The sequence below is a fragment of the Prionailurus bengalensis genome, chromosome B4 (assembly GCF_016509475.1).
Source record: "Prionailurus bengalensis isolate Pbe53 chromosome B4, Fcat_Pben_1.1_paternal_pri, whole genome shotgun sequence".
Classification (NCBI taxonomy): domain Eukaryota; kingdom Metazoa; phylum Chordata; class Mammalia; order Carnivora; family Felidae; genus Prionailurus; species Prionailurus bengalensis.
The window spans coordinates 105,501,162-105,521,541 of NC_057358.1; the positions used below are offsets into that span (position 1 = coordinate 105,501,162).

The 20,380-nt window shown below is 40.7% G+C and overlaps 1 protein-coding gene across 1 annotated transcript in view; it reads left to right on the forward strand.

The window, feature by feature from the left end:
* The first annotated feature begins 15,132 nt into the window (after positions 1 to 15,132).
* Positions 15,133 to 20,380, forward strand: part of TMTC2 (transmembrane O-mannosyltransferase targeting cadherins 2) — a 405,001-nt gene continuing 399,753 nt past the window's right edge. Inside the window, exon 1 of the mRNA XM_043561689.1 lies at positions 15,133 to 15,964. Coding sequence (XP_043417624.1) covers positions 15,882 to 15,964 — 83 coding nt within the window. The 5' untranslated portion in view covers positions 15,133 to 15,881. The remainder of the gene's footprint in view (positions 15,965 to 20,380) is intronic.

A 20,380-nucleotide genomic window follows, 5' to 3' on the forward strand; every position in this document is an offset into this window, starting at 1 on the left:
ATTAAAATTTGTTTTTAATATTTATTTTTGAGAGAGAGGGAGAGACAGAGCGTGAACAGAGGAGGAGCAGAGAGATAGGGAGACAGAATCAGAAGCAGGCTCTAGGCTCTGAGCTGTCAGCACAGAGCCCGACGTAGGGCTCAAACTCACAAGCCATGAGATCATGACCTGAGCCAGAGTCGGATGCTTAACTGACTGAGCCATCCAGGCACCACTATAAAATTTATTTTCTTACATTCATCTCAGTAAGCTCCTTGATTATGTTTTCAAAATCAAGATTTTTGTATAGTTTTTTGATAACATCAATGATTTAAATAATTAAGTATGTAATTATATCCAAAGTACAAAATTTGAATATATTTTCATCAAAAATATGAATTTATGTAAAAATCATGAACACAATTTATTTTGTTTTCAAACTAAATTATAATTGTTCCAAAATTTTCATTATAAGGAAAAATACAAATTATAATTTATAAATAAACACACTTTAAATAAAAATTATTTAAATAAATGTTATTAAATAATTTCCTAACATTCAAGGTCCACATAGTTGCCAATGTAAAGAATCAGCATCACGTTTTAATACCAGATCTACAAATACAAATTTAAAAGAAATAAATTGCTTAATATTCCACAATATTCTTCAGCTGCCATGTGCATCAGTTGAGAATACACACTAAATTTGTGAGTATTGATAGAATCATGAATGGGAACATATAAACAGGCAAGGTGCACTGGGACCTAAGTAGCACAAGCTTGAAGGTGGTGAAAGTGGTTACCGTGGAACAAAAAACTACCCCAGCTATTGGGCTATATCATGAGGGGACTCTGCTGTAGTCCAACCTACAGAGTCCAAAGACTTGGTCTTGATTCCAGTAGGTATGGCTATCTGAGGAGATTCAATCTGTTTGATGGGAACACAGCCAAAGGAGTCCACAGGTATCGGGCTATACTAGAAGTCAAGAGATGGATGGAACTGTAGGTTTCAAGTGATATATAGCAGAACCTTCTTGAGTAGCAGGAGGGCCCAGGTAACAGAGCTCAGGCTCCATTGACAAACCTGTCAAAACTAGGCAGGATGTCAGGGTCCCAGCCAAGTGGGCTTGGGTGCAGGGAAAAGCTCTGTATCCAGATGGGTTTTGAAATGATGGGAGAAAACCAAAGCAGATGTCTGGATATAGACATAAATTCAGCCAGCACAACAGGGGTGAGGGAGAAACATTGATTCAGTAGGCAAATGGTGGGAGAGAAACAGAAAGCATGTGGATCCCAGGTCCCTTCTATTTGCTGATGGTGCAGATGTATTTTCTGCCATGGTGAGAATAGTTTCTGTTTGGGTTGAAGTTGAATCTCAGTGAAAAGGGTATTTGTGATTATAGTTGAGTGGAGCCAAGAAGAAGACAAAGGCTGAATAATTTTATGTATTTATTTTTTAATAATTTTTTAATGTTTGTTTTTGAGAGAGAGAGAGAAAGAGAGAGAGAGAGAGAGCACAAGCAGGGGAGGGACAGAGAGAGGGAGACACAGAATCCAAAGTAAGCTCTAGGGTCTGAGCTGTCCGCACAGAGCCTGACATGGGGCTCGAACTCTTGAACTGCGAGATCACGACCTGAGCCGAAGACAGACACTTAACCAACTGAGCCACATAGGCGTCCATAAGTGATTTTAAAATAGTGCCATGGTATGGCATATTTTTAAAGTGCTTTTATGGGATTGTTGGGGAAATTGTTTATTAAGGTTTTAATATATAGGTCCAGTATATTTGTGAGGTTTAATTTAACTTTAACTATGATGACGCTTGACCTGATATTCATGGTAAATTTTGTATTAAAACATTATGCAAGTTTTCATTAACTTATGTTCAGTGGGTTTATATATAAAATAAATTTTGGAAAATCTTTATTACATCTTAAGACTCTTGATACTGGTATTCCCTGAGTCAACCTGGGGCCCTGAGACTCTGCACTTATCTTAAAATAGTTTTTGTGACAGTGCTGAATGGCTGAAATTGTGTACTGCATTTTAGTATCAAGTGTAAAAACAAGTCTCTATTAAGAGACAAAGCTGATTCATGGATCAGCTCTGTCCATGAAAATGCAAATTTCTGAATACAAGATCTTAGCAGGAAGATAAGGTATATTCTTTCCAGTCCTGAAAATCAGTTCTAGATAACTTTTGCTTTCTAAAGATGGTTTTCAATGCTGTTAGGAATACTGACGTGGTATGAAATTTCAAAGAAAAAAGTTTTGGATTTGGAACTTGAGTTTCAAGGGACTGGCAAGGATGGGGTACTGCTTGCCTGTTCTTACTTGATTTTACATTCCAGAGACTTTGCCTTTATATGATACAGGAGAGGCATAATCAAGGAGCCAAGCAGCCACTTAGATTTCAAGACACTACAAGTTAATAATAACTGGCAATCAGGAAGTGGAAATCATTTTTGTTGACTCTTTTCCTAAAAAGGTACTGTCTTTAATATTTTAGCTCCACTGACTGATCTGAACGGGGAAATGACTTCCCCTAAGAAAATGCTTTGGTGCAAAATCTATTTTGTTAATATTCAGGCAAACGTTTTGATTTTAACTATTGTTTCATATTATTTCCTGCTTATATCCATTAAAGAAATAGCCAGCAGATCAATCTTCCTCTAAATACATGCTCCTATTTTGCTGAGATTATTTCACCGATAGCTTACTGAAGTGTCTGTATTAGAGATACACTGTAGTGTGTGTTTCAAAAATATAGGTAGTAAGGTAACTTTAAAAAGACACATAAATGAATAATAATTCTTAATTTGAGTGATACCAGAAAGCCTGAAATGGCATAAGAAAGGGTATTCTGCAAATATTAATTATCACTTAAAGTTGATTTCCCAGAATCGCTTTTTTAAAAAATTATGGTAAAAAACCACATAATATGATATCACCCTCTTAACAATTTTTAAGTATACAGCAGAGTTTTGTTAACTCTATGTACATTCTTTTACAGCCAATCTCTAGAACATTTTCACCTTGTGGGACTGAAACTCTGTACTCACTGAACAGGCATTCCCTACCTACTCTTCCCCCAGCACCTGGCAATCACTCCCAGCATCACTTTTAATGAATAATCCTTTATTTAATATTATATAGTTCTAGAATTCTTCAAAAAGTATCCATACATATTATTAAGGAATTCTTGAGTTGTTTTTATTGAATAATTGTTTCCAGAATCTCTGAACGGCTTTCCAGGGTTGGATAGCCAATTTTTATTTCCTTGCTATCTGGTGTTTCTGTTATAAAACATGATTTTTAAAAGGTATTTTGAATATGATGAAGATATAGGAAATGTCATTTGTATATCTTTGTGTATACATTGTATTCTTTTATCGCTACATCTGGCCTCAAGGTAAAAGGCTAATTTTTCTCTGTCTACAAAATAGTTTTAAAAGGTATTCCTTGATGTCCATCTGTGCAGAGTGGCATCCCCTTGCTTTGCTCTCAATACTGGATTGGGGCATAAAATTTCCAACAGTGGGAATTAGTCCATTCCCCACCTGAATCGTAGCTTATTGGTGTTCTCTGCAGGAATTCACTACCATTAGTGTTTCTATCTTTCACATTCCAAATTCTTTGTATCCTGCCAAAATTCAGTAGCCTTCTGGACTTTGCCTCCATTTTTGCGTATACAGAACCTAAACATGATTTTGTTTTTATGACCCATGAGTCTATCTCTTTTGATTCCATTATCTCACAAAAATCTCACCACAGCAAAAAAACCCAAAAAACAAAAAACAAACAAAAAAAAAAACCCAAAAACAAGCAAACAAAAATGACTTTGAAATCCTCTCAAAAGCTGTTCCTTCATCATTTTACGAAGGGCTTAAAGAAGGAGAGAATCTAAAAAAGTCACTTGATTCTGAAGTAAATTCTCAATATCGTTAATGAGATGGACACTGTATAAGATTTAACATAAGAGGCTTTTGGAACAAGACAGAAATGGTATAGAATCCTGGGTCGTCAGTTACTTGTGCTATCCAGCGCAAGTTACTTAATATTGTTGACCCTTTGTTTTGTCATTTGTGAAAAGATAGTAATATTCATTTGGCCAGACTATTATGAGAATGAAATTACATAGTGTATTCAACATACCTGGCATAGTACCAGTTGGTACATAGCAAGTGCTCAACAAATATAAACACCTTTTTTTTTTTCCCCCTGTCTCTACATCAGAAACCCTACTTATTTGGCTGTGGGTAAGAGAGACAGTAAGGGGGATGGAGAGGGGATTAGCAAAAACATTGTATTCAAACAAGGTACAGGCACACATGTGGGCAGCTATCATGCATGGCTTTTAGTAGAATTACTTGGGCAAAGGACTGACTGCCACCTGTACCCAGAGCCAAGTTAAAGGGTGGGTCAGCCAGGCAGTTGCCCCGCATTCTTATTCACTGGGATTCTGAAATCATAACTGAACTAAATTGGAAATATAGTTCATATTTGGCTCCTTTCATAAATGTAAAGATGACTGATCCCTTGAATTGCAACTCAAAAGTCACTTTGGGTCAGAATCCACCTATCCCCACTGGGTATTTTTGTGGCATATTTCTGTAAGGAGGTGTCACGGTGCAGTAACCGACCAGGCCACTAACCCCGAGATTGAAGTCTGTACTTGCTGTCAGCTGAAATGTTAAAACTGACTACAGCACATGATATATGCTGTTTGCTGAGAGCCGGTGATTTACAACTAAAGTTTAAACACTGTAAGATATTTTCAAAGATGCTGTCATGTCCTGAAACATCACAAAACTAAAACTTATCATAGAACAGGAACCACAGAAGAATGAGAAATGTTTTACTGGCATGAATGCATGAAAGAGAGTGGGGATTGGGGGGGGAGAGAAGAGAAATTGAAAATATCGGAAAGGAGCTTGTAACTGTATTCATTAAAATCACTTATCTTTTGTGAATGTTAATGATTAGCGCTGTCCATGTGACAGTACAGATTTGGGTAATAATTCCAGCTAAGTTGAAGTGTTGTGTTACTTTCAACGCCTATAATTTTCTCATTTTGAACCTAAAGAGAAATCCATGTTGAACAGATATTTTAAGGGTTTTGCTTAGAAGGGATGACACCTGCATACATTAATCCTATCCTACCCATGTTACTAACTAATATCTTAGGCCATAAATGTTCACTCTACTTCTCATACAGAGAACTCACTCAAAGAACAGACACATTTTTTGGATCTAAATGCCCACACACACATAATCACATATTAAATCACATATATTAAATCACATATACATCTACCTAAGAAATAGATATATCTTAGAAATATATCCTATATATATGATATATATATATGATATATATATACGTATATATATATACGTATATATATATGATATATATATCTTAGATATATAAGAAATAGATATATCAAGAAGAGGTGAAAGAAAACAAGAGCCAAATGATAGGGGCTTATAATAGCAAGTGGAAAAAAATGTAATTAAATAGAGGTAGGGAACAACGTTGAAAAAGAAGAACCAATTTGTAAAAATTACAATACTCGACTTTAAGACTTATAAAGCTTCAGTATCAAGACAGTTTCATGTTGTCATAAAAATAGACAAAAGGATTGATGGACAGAATATATGTCCAGAAATAGATCTATGTATATATGTCAGTTGATAAAGATGCAAAGGCATTTCAGCAGAGAAAATAAACTTTTTTAGCAAATCATGGTGGAACAATTAAATATCCAAAGACAAAAAAAAGGAGAGAGGGAGAACTTTAAGCAATATTTTATCCCAAAAACAAAAACTAAATCCTCATGGGTTATATATCTAACTCTAAAATCCCAAAACTGTAACATGTGTAGAGAAAAGTAGGAGAAACTCTTTGTAACCTTGGATTAAGCAAACATGTCTTAGATACAACATCGAAAACATGATTAAAAGTAAAGATCAATTGGACTTACTCAAAATTAAGAAGATCTGCTCTTTGAAAGACACCATTAAGAGACTGAAAATACAAGCCAAATGCTGAGAGAAAATGTTTGCAAATTATATATCTAACAAAAGACTTGCATTTCAAATAAAGAACTCTCAAAATTTGATAAGAAGACAAAGAATGCAATTTTTTAAGATGTCTTTTTGACAAAGAGAGAGATAGAGAGAGAGAGAGAGGGAGAGAGAATGAGTGGGGGAGGGGCAGAGAGAAAGGGGCACAGAAGTACGTTAAGTGCTGTCATTTCCTTCATTCCCATCAAGTGAGACCTTGAGCTGCCCAGATGAGCAATGCTGGACTTCTTTTTTTTTTTTTTTTTTTAATTTTTCAAAAAGTTTAGTTTTGAGAGAGAGAGAGAGAGAGAGAGAAGCATGATTTGGGGAGAGGCAGAGAGAGAGGAGACAGAGAATACCAAGCAGGCTACGCATTGTCAGCACAGAGCCTAATGCGGGCTCGAAAGAACTGGGAGATCATGACCTAAGTCAAAGTCCGATGCTCAACTGACTGAGCCACCTAGGTGCCCCAAAGGATGCAACTTTTTAAATGGACAAAAAATAGATTTGAAGCATGGAAAGGACTTGAAGCACTGTTGCTAATTTGCAAATGGAAAGAGAACTTGTGAGAAGGAAGGCAGGCAGCCTGTAAAATCTGAGGAGAACAAATGGGGACTTTAGTCCTATACCCACAAAGAACTGAGTTCTGCCAACATTTGAATGTGTTTGGAAGTGGATTCTTCTCCAGAGCCTCCACATAAGAGCCTAACTGCTCTAAGCCCTTCATTTGCATCAAGTGAGACCTTGAGCTGAGAACCCAGATGAGCCATGATGTACTTTTTTTTTTTAAGTTTATTTATTTTTGAGAGAGAGACAGAGAGACAGAGACAGAGAGAGTGGGGGAGAGAGCACGAGTCGGGGGGAGGTAGAGAGAGGGACAGAGAATACCAAGTATGCTCCACATTGTCAGCACAGAGCCCGATAAGGGTCTCGATCTCACAAACTGTCAGATCATGACCTGAGCGGAAGTCGAGTTGGGCCCTTAGCTGACTGAGCCATTCATGCATCCCTTTTTTAATTTTAGGAGGACTTTTTAAAGTTTATCTATTTATTGAGAGAGAGAGAGAGAGAGGGAGGGAGTGTGTGTGTGTGTGTGTGTGTGTGTGTGTGTTTGTGCGGGTACACATGGAGTGTGAGTGGGGAGGGGCAGGGAGTGAGGGAGAGAGAATCCCAAGCAGGTTCTGTGATGTCAGTAAGAGCTCAGCTTGGGGCTCAACACAATCCCATGGACTGTGACATCATGACCTGAACTGAAACCAAGAGTGAAATGCTTAACTGATTGAGCCATCTAGTCACCCCCATGCTGGATTTCTGATTATAGAACTGAGAGCTATAAATTTGCTTTAAGCAGTTGTCTTTTGTCAACAAAGACATGGGGCAAATGATTTGAACAGACTTGTCACCAAAGATGTATGGGTTGAAAATAAGCATATGGAAAGATGCTCAACATCGTTAGTGTTAGGGGAATGACAAAAGTAAAATGTATTATTCTTTCACACCTGGTAGCATGTCTAAAATTAAAAAGACTGACTCTACAAGTGTTGGCAAGAATGTGGGGTAAGTGGAACTGTCATAAGCTGATTGCAGGAATGTAAAATGGTATAACCACTGTGGAAAACAGTTTGGCAGTTTCTTAAAATAGCAAACACTATGGGACTGAATGATTCAGCCATCCACTCCTAGGTATTTACCCAAGGGATATGAAAGCACATATCCATGCAATGACTTCTCATGAATGTTCATAGCAGCTTTGTTTGCACTAGCCAAAAGCTGGAAAGAATTCAAATTCTCATCAACAGATACATGGATAAAGAAATTGTAGTACAGCCATACAAATAGAATATTACTCAGAGATAAAAATAAATGAACTATTAATATACACAGACACACTGAAGAATCTCAAAATAATTATGCTGGGTGAAAGAAGCCCCCCTCATAAAAAAAAAGTAGAGTGTAATTTCCATTTATATAAAATTTTAGAAAATGCAAACTCATCTATAGTGACAGGAAGCAGATCAGTGCTTGCCTGTATCACATGTTTGCAATATAAATTATAGGTGACAATTGCCAAAAATCAGCTTGGAGGGGTGCCTAGGTGTGGGCGGCCCAGTGGGTTAAGCAGCCAACTCTTGATTTCAGCTGAGGTCATGATCTCACAGTCCTGAGGTCTAGCCCCACCCCCCACCCTGTGCTGGACATGGACCCCGCCTAGGATTCTCTCTCCCTCTCCCTTTGTCTCTTCCCCACTGGCGTGGGGGTGCTCTCTCTCTCTCTCTCTCTCAAAAAATTCAGCTTGGAATTCATGAATCTAATGTCTTCATTTATCCACTTCAATTAGGGACTGACTTTCCAACTGACTGCTAAGAAAATAAATGTCTTAGCTTCAAATCTACCATTGCAGACAACCTGTTTTCTTAATAGCTGGTCTCTGTCAGGGCAGATTTTCATATGCATAAGGGTGGCTTTGTTGTTTTGTGTATTAAGATTTAAATGCTGGAAGCAAAAACAATATAAAAAAGGGAGGAGGACAAAACACAAGAGACTCTTAAATATAGAGAACAAACTGAGGGTTGCTGGTGGGTTGTTGGGTGGGGAGACGGGTTAAATGGGCAAGAGGCATTAAGGAGGACACTTGCTGGGATGAGCACTGGGTGTTATATGTAGGGGATGAATCACTGGATTCTACCAAAATCCTTCTTGCACTATATGTTAACTAACTTGGATGTAAATTAAAAAGTAAATTAAAGATAAATAAATAAATAAGATTTAAATGTTTTCATAGGAATAAAATATGCAAAAATACAAGAGACTCAAAAGGACAAAAAAGATGAAAGAAAGAGCATTGGGGAAAAAAAGTATAGGGTGGTGGAAATCTACATGCAAAGCTGTAAATGTATCATTCATTTGTAATTATTAAATAATAGTATTACAAATTATAAGATATTTATTCATTTAAATGGACAACTTAATTAAATCTATTGCAAAAGTTTTAAATACAGTGACTTCCTGTCATTTATCATTAGATTAATAGACCAACTCTAAATATACTTTCTAGTCATTTCATAGCAATAATAAATGGATTAAATACGCTATATGAGGTACAAATTTGTAGTGGGGTTTTTAACATAATTATATTAAATCAATTATAAATGCTTTATTTGGTTTTCCAAATTGTAATTTGCATTAATACTTTCATTACTTTGTTGGAGTTTGAGTTACGTTACTTATCCTCGCTATTTTTGTAATATGTGATGTGGATTATGTTAGGAAAAATGCCTATACAGGATTTGAATACATCTATTTTAAAAAATATATGTGGGGTGTGTGTGTATTTTATAGAGGAGGGTTTCTAATATGTAATCTCTGGAGTCTTTGCAGGTTTTGATACGAGATTTGGAGGAAAAATCAGGTAAAAGTAGTTGACAAAGGAAGATAAGTATTTTATCCTTAATCATCTGAGTGAGGGGAGAGGAGGAAGAATATGAATTTAATCAAAACATCCTGGAAGTAGCCAGGAGTTCCTTCTCCTGAAGCAGATCCCAAAGGGGATGTGGTGTTTTGAATGGGAGAAGGAACAACAAGATTGGACTGAGTAGTGCTTAAAGCATAGACTTCTGGAGTTAAAAGACATAAATTCAAATGTCAGCTCCACCACCAGAAGTGGAAGACTATGAACAATTTACTGAACCTCTCCACGCCTCTGCATCCTTACCTGTAAGAGTAATGGTACCTATCTCCCAGGGCACTTGTGAGGATTAAATGAGGTCATAAACATAACATGCTCAGTGAAATGCCTAATTCCTAAAAGGTGTTCAATGGCTGGTGGCTGGTTTTTTTTTTTTTTAAGTCTAAGTTCTTTTTTAAATTTTTTTAATGTTTATTTATTTTGGAGAGAGAGAGAGAGAGAGAGAGAGAGCAAGCAGGGGAAAGGCAGAGAGAGAGGGAGACACAAACCCGAAGCAGGCTCCAGGTTCTGAGCCGTCAGCAGAGAGCCAGATGTGGGGCTCGAACCCATGTGCCTTGAGATCACAACCTGAACTGAAGCTGGTTGCTTAACAGCCCGAGCCACTCAGTGGCCCCAGCTAGTGGCTATTTTATAAAGGAGACAAGCCACATGTGGGTGTGGAGCAGTCCAATGCAAAAGGTTCAGAACTAAAGCTGTTACTGGTGGCAAGAGGAGACAATGGCTTTGATAAGTATCCTCTTGTAAGGCACAGAGACAGGGGTCAGCTGCGAGGCCCTGAGAGCTTAAGCTGTGCTGTCCAATAGAGTAGCCACTAGCCAATGTCCTAATTTAAGTTAAAATTAAAATTCAGTTCCTCAGTCACACTCGCTATATTTTAAGTGCTTAGTAGCCACATTAGCTGACGGCGACTACATTGGACAGTGCAGCTCTTCAACTACCTTTGCAGAAATGTTTGTTGGACAATGCTGGCTTAAAGGGCTCACGTTGGGCTGAATCCCAGGGCAACATTCATGAATAACTGGTTTACTTAATGTCCTCATCAAATCTCATCTTCTCTCTTCTCCTTATCTTTTATTTTACGGAATCTGAGGCTTATCAAAACTGTGACCCAAGAATCTGTGCAATTTTTCAAGCTGTAGGAATATTTTTGATCACTGTTTATATCAGTGCATGTGAATGCATTTGGAGAGATTCTGTGAAGGAGGTTGTCCTTGCTTTTCTTGATTGAGTTTGAATTCTATCATTAGCCTTAACATCTCTGCAATTACCCATATCTGGTTATTAACATGTTACTTCTACACTCCTCCTCCTCCTCCTCTCCTCCCCTACCCCCACATCCTCTGAATTGCAAGCTGGGAGACTGTGAGATTTTTAAAGTGATCATTATTTTAGTAGCAGCTGGTTCTTAACAGCCCCGGGTTTGTGACAGAGGTGACAGGATTTGTTTCTGTGGCTGTATTGTCCTAATTATATTCCTAATGGATCACAAGTTTTGGGACAAAGCGATGTTACATATTGCAGTGTCTGCAGGGCAGGATTTTATGGTGTGCTGGGAACATCTAAATGTAACATGTGTAGCCAATGCATTTACTGTCATTAGTTAACCAAGCAGCTAGTGTGCCTCTTTCAGCTCCCTGACCCACATTTCATCCACGCTCTGCTGTTTTTCTCCTGCAGGGTTATTTCCTGAGTAAAGCCCAGAGCTTATGAGTCCCCCAGCAGAGAGCTCTGTTCTGACCTCCCTAAACAGGCAGTTTCACCTGCTGGGCTAGTGTTTTTCTGCTTCCTAGTCAATCTGTTAAGATTTTAGCAGGAGATTCTTGGATACCTTTTCCACAAAACATATGGGAGATTGTAATTACTTTGGCCTGGTACAATTTTAGAATTGAGAGAGCAAGGAAGAGGTGCAAATCTTCTGTTCATAAATAACCAAATCTGTGGGCACTTTAAAAGGCATTCTGTGCAGCAGGAGAATTTATGTGCCACATTTCACCCTTGGCACACTCTCCAAATGAATTGTTCAAAGAGAAGTTATATTAGGACAAATAGAAATGAAGACCAAGTCCAGATGTGGATTTTTAGTTAATATTTATGCAACACCCAAAGGGAAGACGGTATTGCACAATAAACCAAAAATGTCTTAGGCAAATAAGGAAATCTTTACCCCCAGGACCTGGCACCACAAAGGTATGAATTATACAACAAAGGCCTGGGAATGCAGAACGAATGCAGGGTAGGTCGGGGCGACTATAAAAAAGAATTCATTGAGGAAGTGGTGAGGTAGCAGATGTGTGGAACCTACTTTGGGAAAATAAGGGCTTAGCACTTTTTTGGCCAGTCTTGTGTCTAAGGTAGAAAAGTCAAGCCAACCAGCCTAATTTCCTTCATCTGTGGAGAGCAACAGTAGCTTTAAATAGAATATGTATATCTATATATATATTCATTACCGAGGCAGCAATCTACAATGGGTGGGTATACCTTAATACACTGAAAAGCAATGTCTCCAGATTTGAAATGATCTCCAAGGATAGTGATGACATCTTTGAGACGATAACGCCCTCCCCGCGCCCCACCCCCACCCCCCAATTGGTGTTCAAGGAAGGTAGGAAATGCAGAAAGTGGCTGCTTCTCAGTCCTTGGAGAGTAGTCTGAATGCAACCAATGTTTAATGCGTTGGAAGAATGTTGAGACCTACATTAAATTAAAATAGGAAAATTTGTTAAAATCAGCACAGCTGTTTTTTCAGCCTTCCATTCATCAGGGACAGCAAAATGTGATTTCTCACCATCTCCCAGGCTCCCAATCCTCAGGAGTTGGGAGTAGGGAGAGGAGAAAAGAAGGAGGTGGAGGAGGAGTATAGAAAATATTTAGAACTATTGGAGCCTTGAAGTGGAGACAGCTCTGGAAATGCTTACAAGCTGTTTGCACGCTGGACCCAAACCTCTTTACTACTTTCATGCCTCGGAGTCCTCTTAATTATTGAAGAGAGCTGTTTGTGTGTGACTTACCATAGGCTTTCCTGAAGAACTGATGCTTTCTTCAGAATTTTTAACCTACTTCCTCCCTCTCTCCTTTGTTAATTCTTCACTGTCTCTACCATGGACAACAATTCAGTTTACCTTATTCTCTCATGATGAACATTTGTGAATTTCCAGTTGCTATATTGTTTCTGCTAAGCACATTTATTTGTTCATTGTTGTCAACATTTTGTGTTGTTTTGTTTTAGCTTCTTCTGCTTGTCCAGATGTTACAGGCTCTGGGTGTTATGTGGAAAACCGGGCTGTTAAGATCCTCGCCCTCTTGGAGCTGCTGGCATTCTAGTGGGCATTCCAGATACAACGCATGCTATCAAGAAAATCTTTCGGGTGAAAATGGGACAAAGATGGCTGGGAGTGAGGCTACGGTATAGGGTGGGTGGGGGAATTCTCTCGGGTGGATGGATGACATTTGAATTAAGATTGGCATGCTGAGAAGGAGCTAGGGAAGGTCTGAGAAGGCATCCCAGGCAGAAAGAGGAGAGAGTGGTGTCAGAGGAGAAGGATGCCCGTGTGGCTGGAACACTCGAGCACAATGTGAGGGGAGGGAAGGGATCAGGGCCAAAGGAGTGCCTAGCTGGCCATGGTAAAAATCAAGAGTTTTATTCGATGTGTATCAGGAAGTCATTAAGCATTTTAAAGTAGAGACATTGTAAGTTTTCAAAAGAATCTTCTAATGCCTGAAGTAAGACTGTGGGGAAGGGGGAACTGCAGAAGTAGAAATAAGGGTACTGCTTAAGTCCATGCAGGAAATAAGGGAGTTAGAAATAGGGTTGGGGCCATGTGGGCGCCATGATCTACATTTTGGAGGTATCTAGGTTTTAGTGAACAACTAAAAGGAAAGGAGAAAGTTGGAGATAATAATAATTATAATTATTATTAACACTTCTATTGCACTTAGGTGTTTCACACCTTAATTACTTTAATCTTCATAATAATAGTACCCACAGATATTATTTTCATCACTGCTGTATAGGTGAGACAAAAGGGGCACAAAGAGGTTGAGGGACTGGCCAAAGGTTTCTCATGTAATAATAGCACAGTGAGGACTTCAGTTCCTGGGTGCTCTTCATCCAGTGTGCTAGGATCCAATATCAACATGTAAATACAGTGGAGGGATACAGATATAGAGGAACTTGATGGGTCAATTAACAGGATTTTTTAAACTTTGCAACAGTGAGCAGAGGTTACAGAGTTAAAAAAAGAAAGTTAAAAGATCAGTGTCTGAAAAAAAAAATTAAAAGATCAGTGTCTGCCTTTAAAGATACAACTCCCTTTTTTGTATGTTTTACATACGTTTGTCTCAGGGAACAAAAATGGGTCCATCTTGCATGGCAAAATAAATATAATAAATGTTCACCAGTTCATCCGTGTCTACACAGATTTTTTTGTGAAATCAGGAAAAGACGGAGTTTTGTTTTGCTAACACCCAAACCACAGTATTTACTTCTCAGGCCATGGCCAGACATCCAGAGGATTACATTTGTTGCCCTGGATTTGAGTCCTGGAAAGCTTGCTACTTAGGCGCTTCCCTTGGACGGCGGAGGGGAGGGGGGCGGGGTCAGTCAGCCCTCTCCCGGTCTGTTTTCCAAGCACTGTGGTTGTCATGCAGCAGGGGGCGCTGCAGTAGTGTTCATCTTGGTCCACGGGAGCCCATCGCCCAGCCAGAGAGGGGCCAAGCCAGGAGGAGGTGTGGCAGGCAGCCCACCGTCCTCTATGGTCTTACAACTTTAGTACTCAGAGCTCGTCTACACAGGCCATTCTTTTACACCATCATTTATCAGGTTGGACGCCTTCCATCCAGTCCTGCATCCGGGTGGAAAGGAAAGGGCATTAGCTTCCCGCCTTCCTAGGTTTTGAGGATAGCGGTGTACCGGGCTGCAGAGGCGTCTCTTCTCTGTATTTCCAGAGTCAGCCTGAAAGTCCCCCCTGAAACCACGAAAGGCCCCCGCAGCTGCGGTGTGTGCGTATGTGTTTCTTTCCTCTCCGGGGGTCCTTTCTTTTTAACCTGACTGCGGGAACATTCTCCTTCCCATGCGTCTTTCTACTGACATTCGGGACGACGGTAGGCTCGGAGCTGAAATCTCTCCCTCCTAAGATGCCCCCCAAGCTCTCCAACACCCCCTCCCATTTCGACTCACTCGCTGTGAGCGTGTATGAGAGGTCGCGTGAATGTTTGTGGCCACCGAGCTGCAGCCCTCGCCAAACCTGTTCTTCCTCTCTCGGTCCCCAGAAGTCCCTCCAGCTGACCGGACTTACGCCTGGCAGCGCTTGGCACAGTCAGCGCTGGGGCTGACATCCAGTCGGTGCCAGGCACTGCCAGGCAGCAGCGGCGCGAGCGACCGGGTCCTCCTCGGTGTCGGTTCTCTAACAGCTCCTACTCCCAGGGCGCACTCCAGCTACCCCTCTGGGCTGTCTTCCAGCAGTCGCCCTTGGGTCCCGGGGGCTTTCCGGAGTGAAATCGAAGGTGAAGGAAACAAGAGGAGGGCGGGAGGTGGGTGGGAGGAGCCCCGGGCCGTGGGGAGGTGGGAGGAGCCTCCAGCCAGGGGGTGGTGTGGGAGGAGCCTTAGGGGAGGATCTGGGTGGAGAAAGGGGCCGGGCAAAGCCGGGATGGAGGGTTGGCCACGCAGGCGCGGGGGGCCGCGCCGAGAACCCCACGCGGGAGCTTCTGGAGTCTCCAGCCACCGCTCCTCACTTCACCGGAGAAGGGGCTGAGGCTGGGAGGGAGCTAATAAAGAGTGAATGAGCGGCAGCCGCTGTGGCAGCCGGAGTCAGCCGGAGCAGCACCGGAGCCGTGCGCCCGGGAGGCGGCGAGGGGAGGCGGTTCGCCTCGTCCCTCCCACCCGCCCCTCTTTCTCTCTCTTCCTCCAGCTGGTCTCAGAGTCCGGCTGGGTCCGGTCCCTCTGTCCCCATCCCGCATTCTTCCACCTCCTCCGAGTCCCACTCCTCACCTAGGGCGCCCCGAACTGCCATGGGTTAGGGTGGGGGCCGCGAGCCGTGCGAAGGACCAGCCCTGTACATCCGCCGGGGGGCGCGGAACCCGAAAGCCGCCAGCCGCTCGCGGGCGCCGGGCATGGGGAGCGTGGTGTGAGCCCGCACCCGAAGAGGACGCAGGGGCTGCGGAGACGGGCGCGAGGAGGAGGAGGAGGAGGAGGAGGAGAGCGGCGGATTGCAAGGACCCGAGGGAGGAAGGGAGGGACAGGAGGGTGGGGAGCTAGGAAAAAGTGAAGCTGGGAGGAGAAGGCGGCGGAAGGTGGGGATTGATGCTTCTGTTTTTTGTTGCCGCTGCTGCCCTCGCGCTGGGAGCCGAGCCGGAGGAAAGGCGGTGGAGAGATGATTGCAGAGTTGGTGAGCAGCGCTCTGGGGCTCGCCTTGTATCTCAACACCTTGAGTGCGGATTTCTGCTATGATGACAGGTAAGGGGTCGACGGGCTCCGTGGGGACTCCGCGGTGGCTCAGAAGCTTCCCGCACTTTAAGGCTTGAAGCGCGTCTTACAGGAACTGGTCCAGCACCTGAAGGTTTAGGAGAAGCGTAAACAACACCCAGAGCAAACACCGGGACGCGAGCGCGCTGGGCGGGCTGAAGGAGTTTGGGTTCCTAGTTTGCGGCAGGTTCTTTCTCTTGGTTCTTGGCTGTTGGCGAACGCTTAAGTATCCTAGCGGAAATCACAGCAATTTGGGAAACTGTTTAATCAAGGTATTAAATGGAAAAAAAAAAAGTCTTAGGTATTTCTTGGTGCACATTGAGCGATTTTAGGTCTGGGCTGGAAGGAAACCGCTCCCCTCCTCTGAATAGGTCTTCCCTGTGACGTTTCCTTTTATTGATGGGACACTTTTATTTCCCGAGGAAAAAAAAAAAAAACACACACACACACACACACACCTTTGACAGTTACCAAAATAGTGGAAGGAGAGAATCGTCCTGTGCTCCAACTTTCCCATTTGACGTGTACGGTACTTTACTTTGAGCCAAGATAATGCTGCTGATGGACACTCCGACTCCCCCCTCCTCCCTCACCAATCGATGGAGTAGCACTTTTATAAAAGCCTGCGCTTTCATTTCTGTTTGGGAGTTTTACATTAGACGTTAGCGATTCTTTTGTGCTAATTGAGGAAGAAGACGCCCCTAGAGACTGAAGTTGTCTTCTGCATTTGGGCTAGTTTGGGTGGCTAATGAGACCTGAACTGTGTTGTCAAAGAAACTGCATCGATTTCTGGAAAATGTCACAGTTGTGCTGGTGTCTCTACCTATTTTTTAAACGTTGTTAGTGTTTAGAAACTGGTGAAAAGCTCCGATAGCCATTAGGGAAAATTCCAATTTGTGCCTTTCCGGTGACTTAATCTGATTACAATTAAAACAGATGCATAATTAAAATATATTAGGGAGAACAGCACGCCTGGCTAAACTTATTAACCGTCCTGGGGTGTTTCATGCTCCATTGAAATTAAACCATCCAAAAAGTGAGCACAGATTTACTTTGACAGCTTTTCAGCAGCCTCTCTGGGCTATGGAAAGTGAATGGATCCCCAGGGTCAGGGCAAGGCAGAGAGTGAAGTTAGAGTGGCTGATCGTGAAGGCAGAATCTTTTCTGGGTGGTAATTAGCCATCTCTGGTGTGCCCACTCTACGGGGAAAAGCATGTTCATGGATGTATGCTTGAAATCTGTGAATCTTGATTTACAGCCACATGTCTGCTACGAAATCAAGCAAACTCTTCTTAATGCATTTTATGTAGTTTCTATCAGAGACTGGTTGATAAGGAAGCCACTGTTAGAGGTAAACTTTTCCTCAACTTTTAAGCAATGTATATGTTTAGCAATTATGCTACATGCTCTGAGAAATAAATATTCTTTGTGTAAGACTGGGGTGAGCTGCTTCTGTTCCTTCCAGTTTTTTGTTACCATGCACCTGCTATTTCTAGGGTATTGGAAGAAAAAACTTTTGCTTCCAAAGATGGGTGACTTTTCACTAAAATGAGCTCAGGGATGAATCTGAGCAGTTCCTGTTTCTGTTGGGGACAGTTTGAAAAGTAATCACTTAAGCCAAGAATAAAGAGCTTGGAAAAAAAGCAACTTAACTGTAATGTGCTAAGTATTGTAGAACGCTGTGATAAATCAAGCATTCTCAGTGTATGCTGTCCTTTATTCCTGTCCAGTTCTGTAAAAAATACATGTCAGAAGAACATATCCTGTAAAGATGAAGGCTTGAACTAAACTAAACTTGCACATACATTTTTCTATAGATTTAATGCTTATTTTGTGTTCTTTAATCATCGGTCAGGAGCATTAGGACTTTGTAACTTGGGGAGAATAGTGTGAAGGAGATGATAAATGAGTTGTGCTTTGATGGTGGGCAATCGTCGTAAGTTCTTTACATACTGTAGGTTGGGTGCAATGTCAAAATTCCTGACTTAGCTACGGAGATGAACATAATGTGATGAGTTGTCCATATCATCTAATTGATAGCTTGCTCAATATATGATACATAGATAGACATTATATACTGATATGATGTTGAGAGCCTGTAAATATAAATTATACTTTGCTGTGATTTGGAAGTGTATTTTTAGTCCAGTTTTCTTAGTAGCAGAACTGCATATACAGTCCTATGCTCTTAAAAGAGCATGAAGTCTTAACAGAATCAAACTTGGTTTTCATGTATCCTAGAAATTCTGATACACTTGTTAATAGGAGTGTGGAACTTACTGGATGTCTGTATGGCCTGTGCAGGTGATTCAGTGCCAGAGTGCTCTGTAAATTGTGGCTTTTTGGATATAATTTGTATCTACCTTCTCTAACTCACAGTCCATGTGGAACTGGGGGAGAGCTAAGGAGTCAAGTGGAAACTGTAGGATGATGATAATGTGTTTACTTCTAGTACTGCGTTTCAGACTACAGAGACTCAAGTTTAAAAAATTGTGTAAACTGCATGTGTGCATTCCACTACCCCCCAGGAACTTTGTGAAATACAGTTCTGGAAGGAGAGGCCAGTGCTGGGAGCTTGCGAGAAGGGAGATGGCTCTTACGCTTGACTTGCTTAACTAAATCAAGACTCTGCATTTTAGCTGAAGAATCTGGCATTTGCTAGAGGAGGGCTTTATATTGCTTCAGCTTAAACATTATTGCTGTGGTACTTCTCAAAGTTATCATTTCCTTTAAATATGGTGATCAAGTTTACTTTGTAAACTATATATGTAATTACTTTCACTGTTTGATGTAACTTGGTTGAGATTAAGTGGTAATCTGAAACTTTTTCATAGCAAAATCGATTTCCCTATGGTAAAACTTAATATTTTACAACTGTTTTAATGCTAAACTTAAGAATATGGCTGGGAAGAATAGAGTTCATCATATCTGATGAAAAAGCATATATAGTTTCAGCTTCACCGCCCCCCCCCCCAACTCCATCCCCTTGCGTTCAGTCTAGCCATGATTGTATTGAATCTTAAATTGTGGTTAGAGTACAATTGGAATTATAAATGTGCAGTCTTGGCCAAATTTGAAGTCATGATGAATGATGACTTCTTGAAGGGCTCTCTCATTTTCTGGGGAAATTTGGTGTTTAGGTCACTGGAAAAAAACTTGCTGACCCCAAATTCTGTGTCCTCTTATATGTCTTGTTGAGGATAACATTGCATCATTTTCACTATGTCCTCTTTAAAAATCCTATCTTAGGTTTTGCACAGAGATAACACTCAGAGAGGAGTCTGTGTCCTTCAAAGCAACAGAAGTATGCCAGAACTGTTGTTTTGTAGTCAGATTTCATGTTGCACGTATCATCTAATTGATAGCTAGCCCTTTATGATGTGTAACACGTAAACAAGAAGATAATGCACCTAATACGTATTTTTATTCTTGTGTGAATAAAATCATAAATTACTTAAAAAAAAGATAATTTGAGTATTTGGAAGTGGGAAGTGGGTTTGTGGTACTCTGAAATTTCTTTTCCTTGTTGTCCATTTTGCAGTTTGTTAAAACCAACCTTGATCGTCAACGTGACCGTTAGGTTTCTTAGCTATTCCATTGTGCAACAATCGTGTGAAACTTGGAAGAACAGCTCCACAACTGAAATTTCAACTTTTCAGTCAAAACTACCACAACTCTTAATAGCACTTTCCTGGTTTAGTATTCTTTCAGATGTGAATATAAATCTGTTTTTATAGAAACATGAGTTAATCTAAAGTCATAAAGATTTTGATTAACAGCATTTAAAATGAAGGAATGGAGGAATTAAGATATTACAACTTTTTTTTTTAAATCTTTTTTTTTTTCTAAGGGTATTCAACTATTCCTTCTGCTTGGCCCTTTTAAAGTTATTGTCCATTTGGGTTTTGACCTGGTATGATAAGAATCCCTTATGAAATGATCAGTCACTCTTTTAACTTCCCTCTAAAACATTCTAATAGGCTTGCAGGAGAACAGTCTGGGATTGTTACCTTAGGATTCTAGTATGTTCAACCATATTTAGTGAAAGCATGTTTAGGAAGAATTACTATATAATCAAAATATATAAGGAAGGAGTTTGCTTTGTATCAAAGTTGCCTACTCAGGTTTTTATTGGAAGAAGTCAGTGTGTACAGGGGTGTTACTGTACTCTGATTTTCTCTCCTGAGTTTATGATATACTGAAAAAAATGCAAGTGGATACAGTTTATAGTTTATGAACTATTTTAATGTATTTTATTTTCTAGCTAAGTTTAATCAAATGTATGCAGGACAGGTTCATTTTGCAGTTTGAACAAATACATCTCTTAATAGTAAATTAAAATTAGGTGAAGCCAGTATGGACTACTTTACCTTACTTCCAATGAGCCTGTCACATGCGGTTTATCCT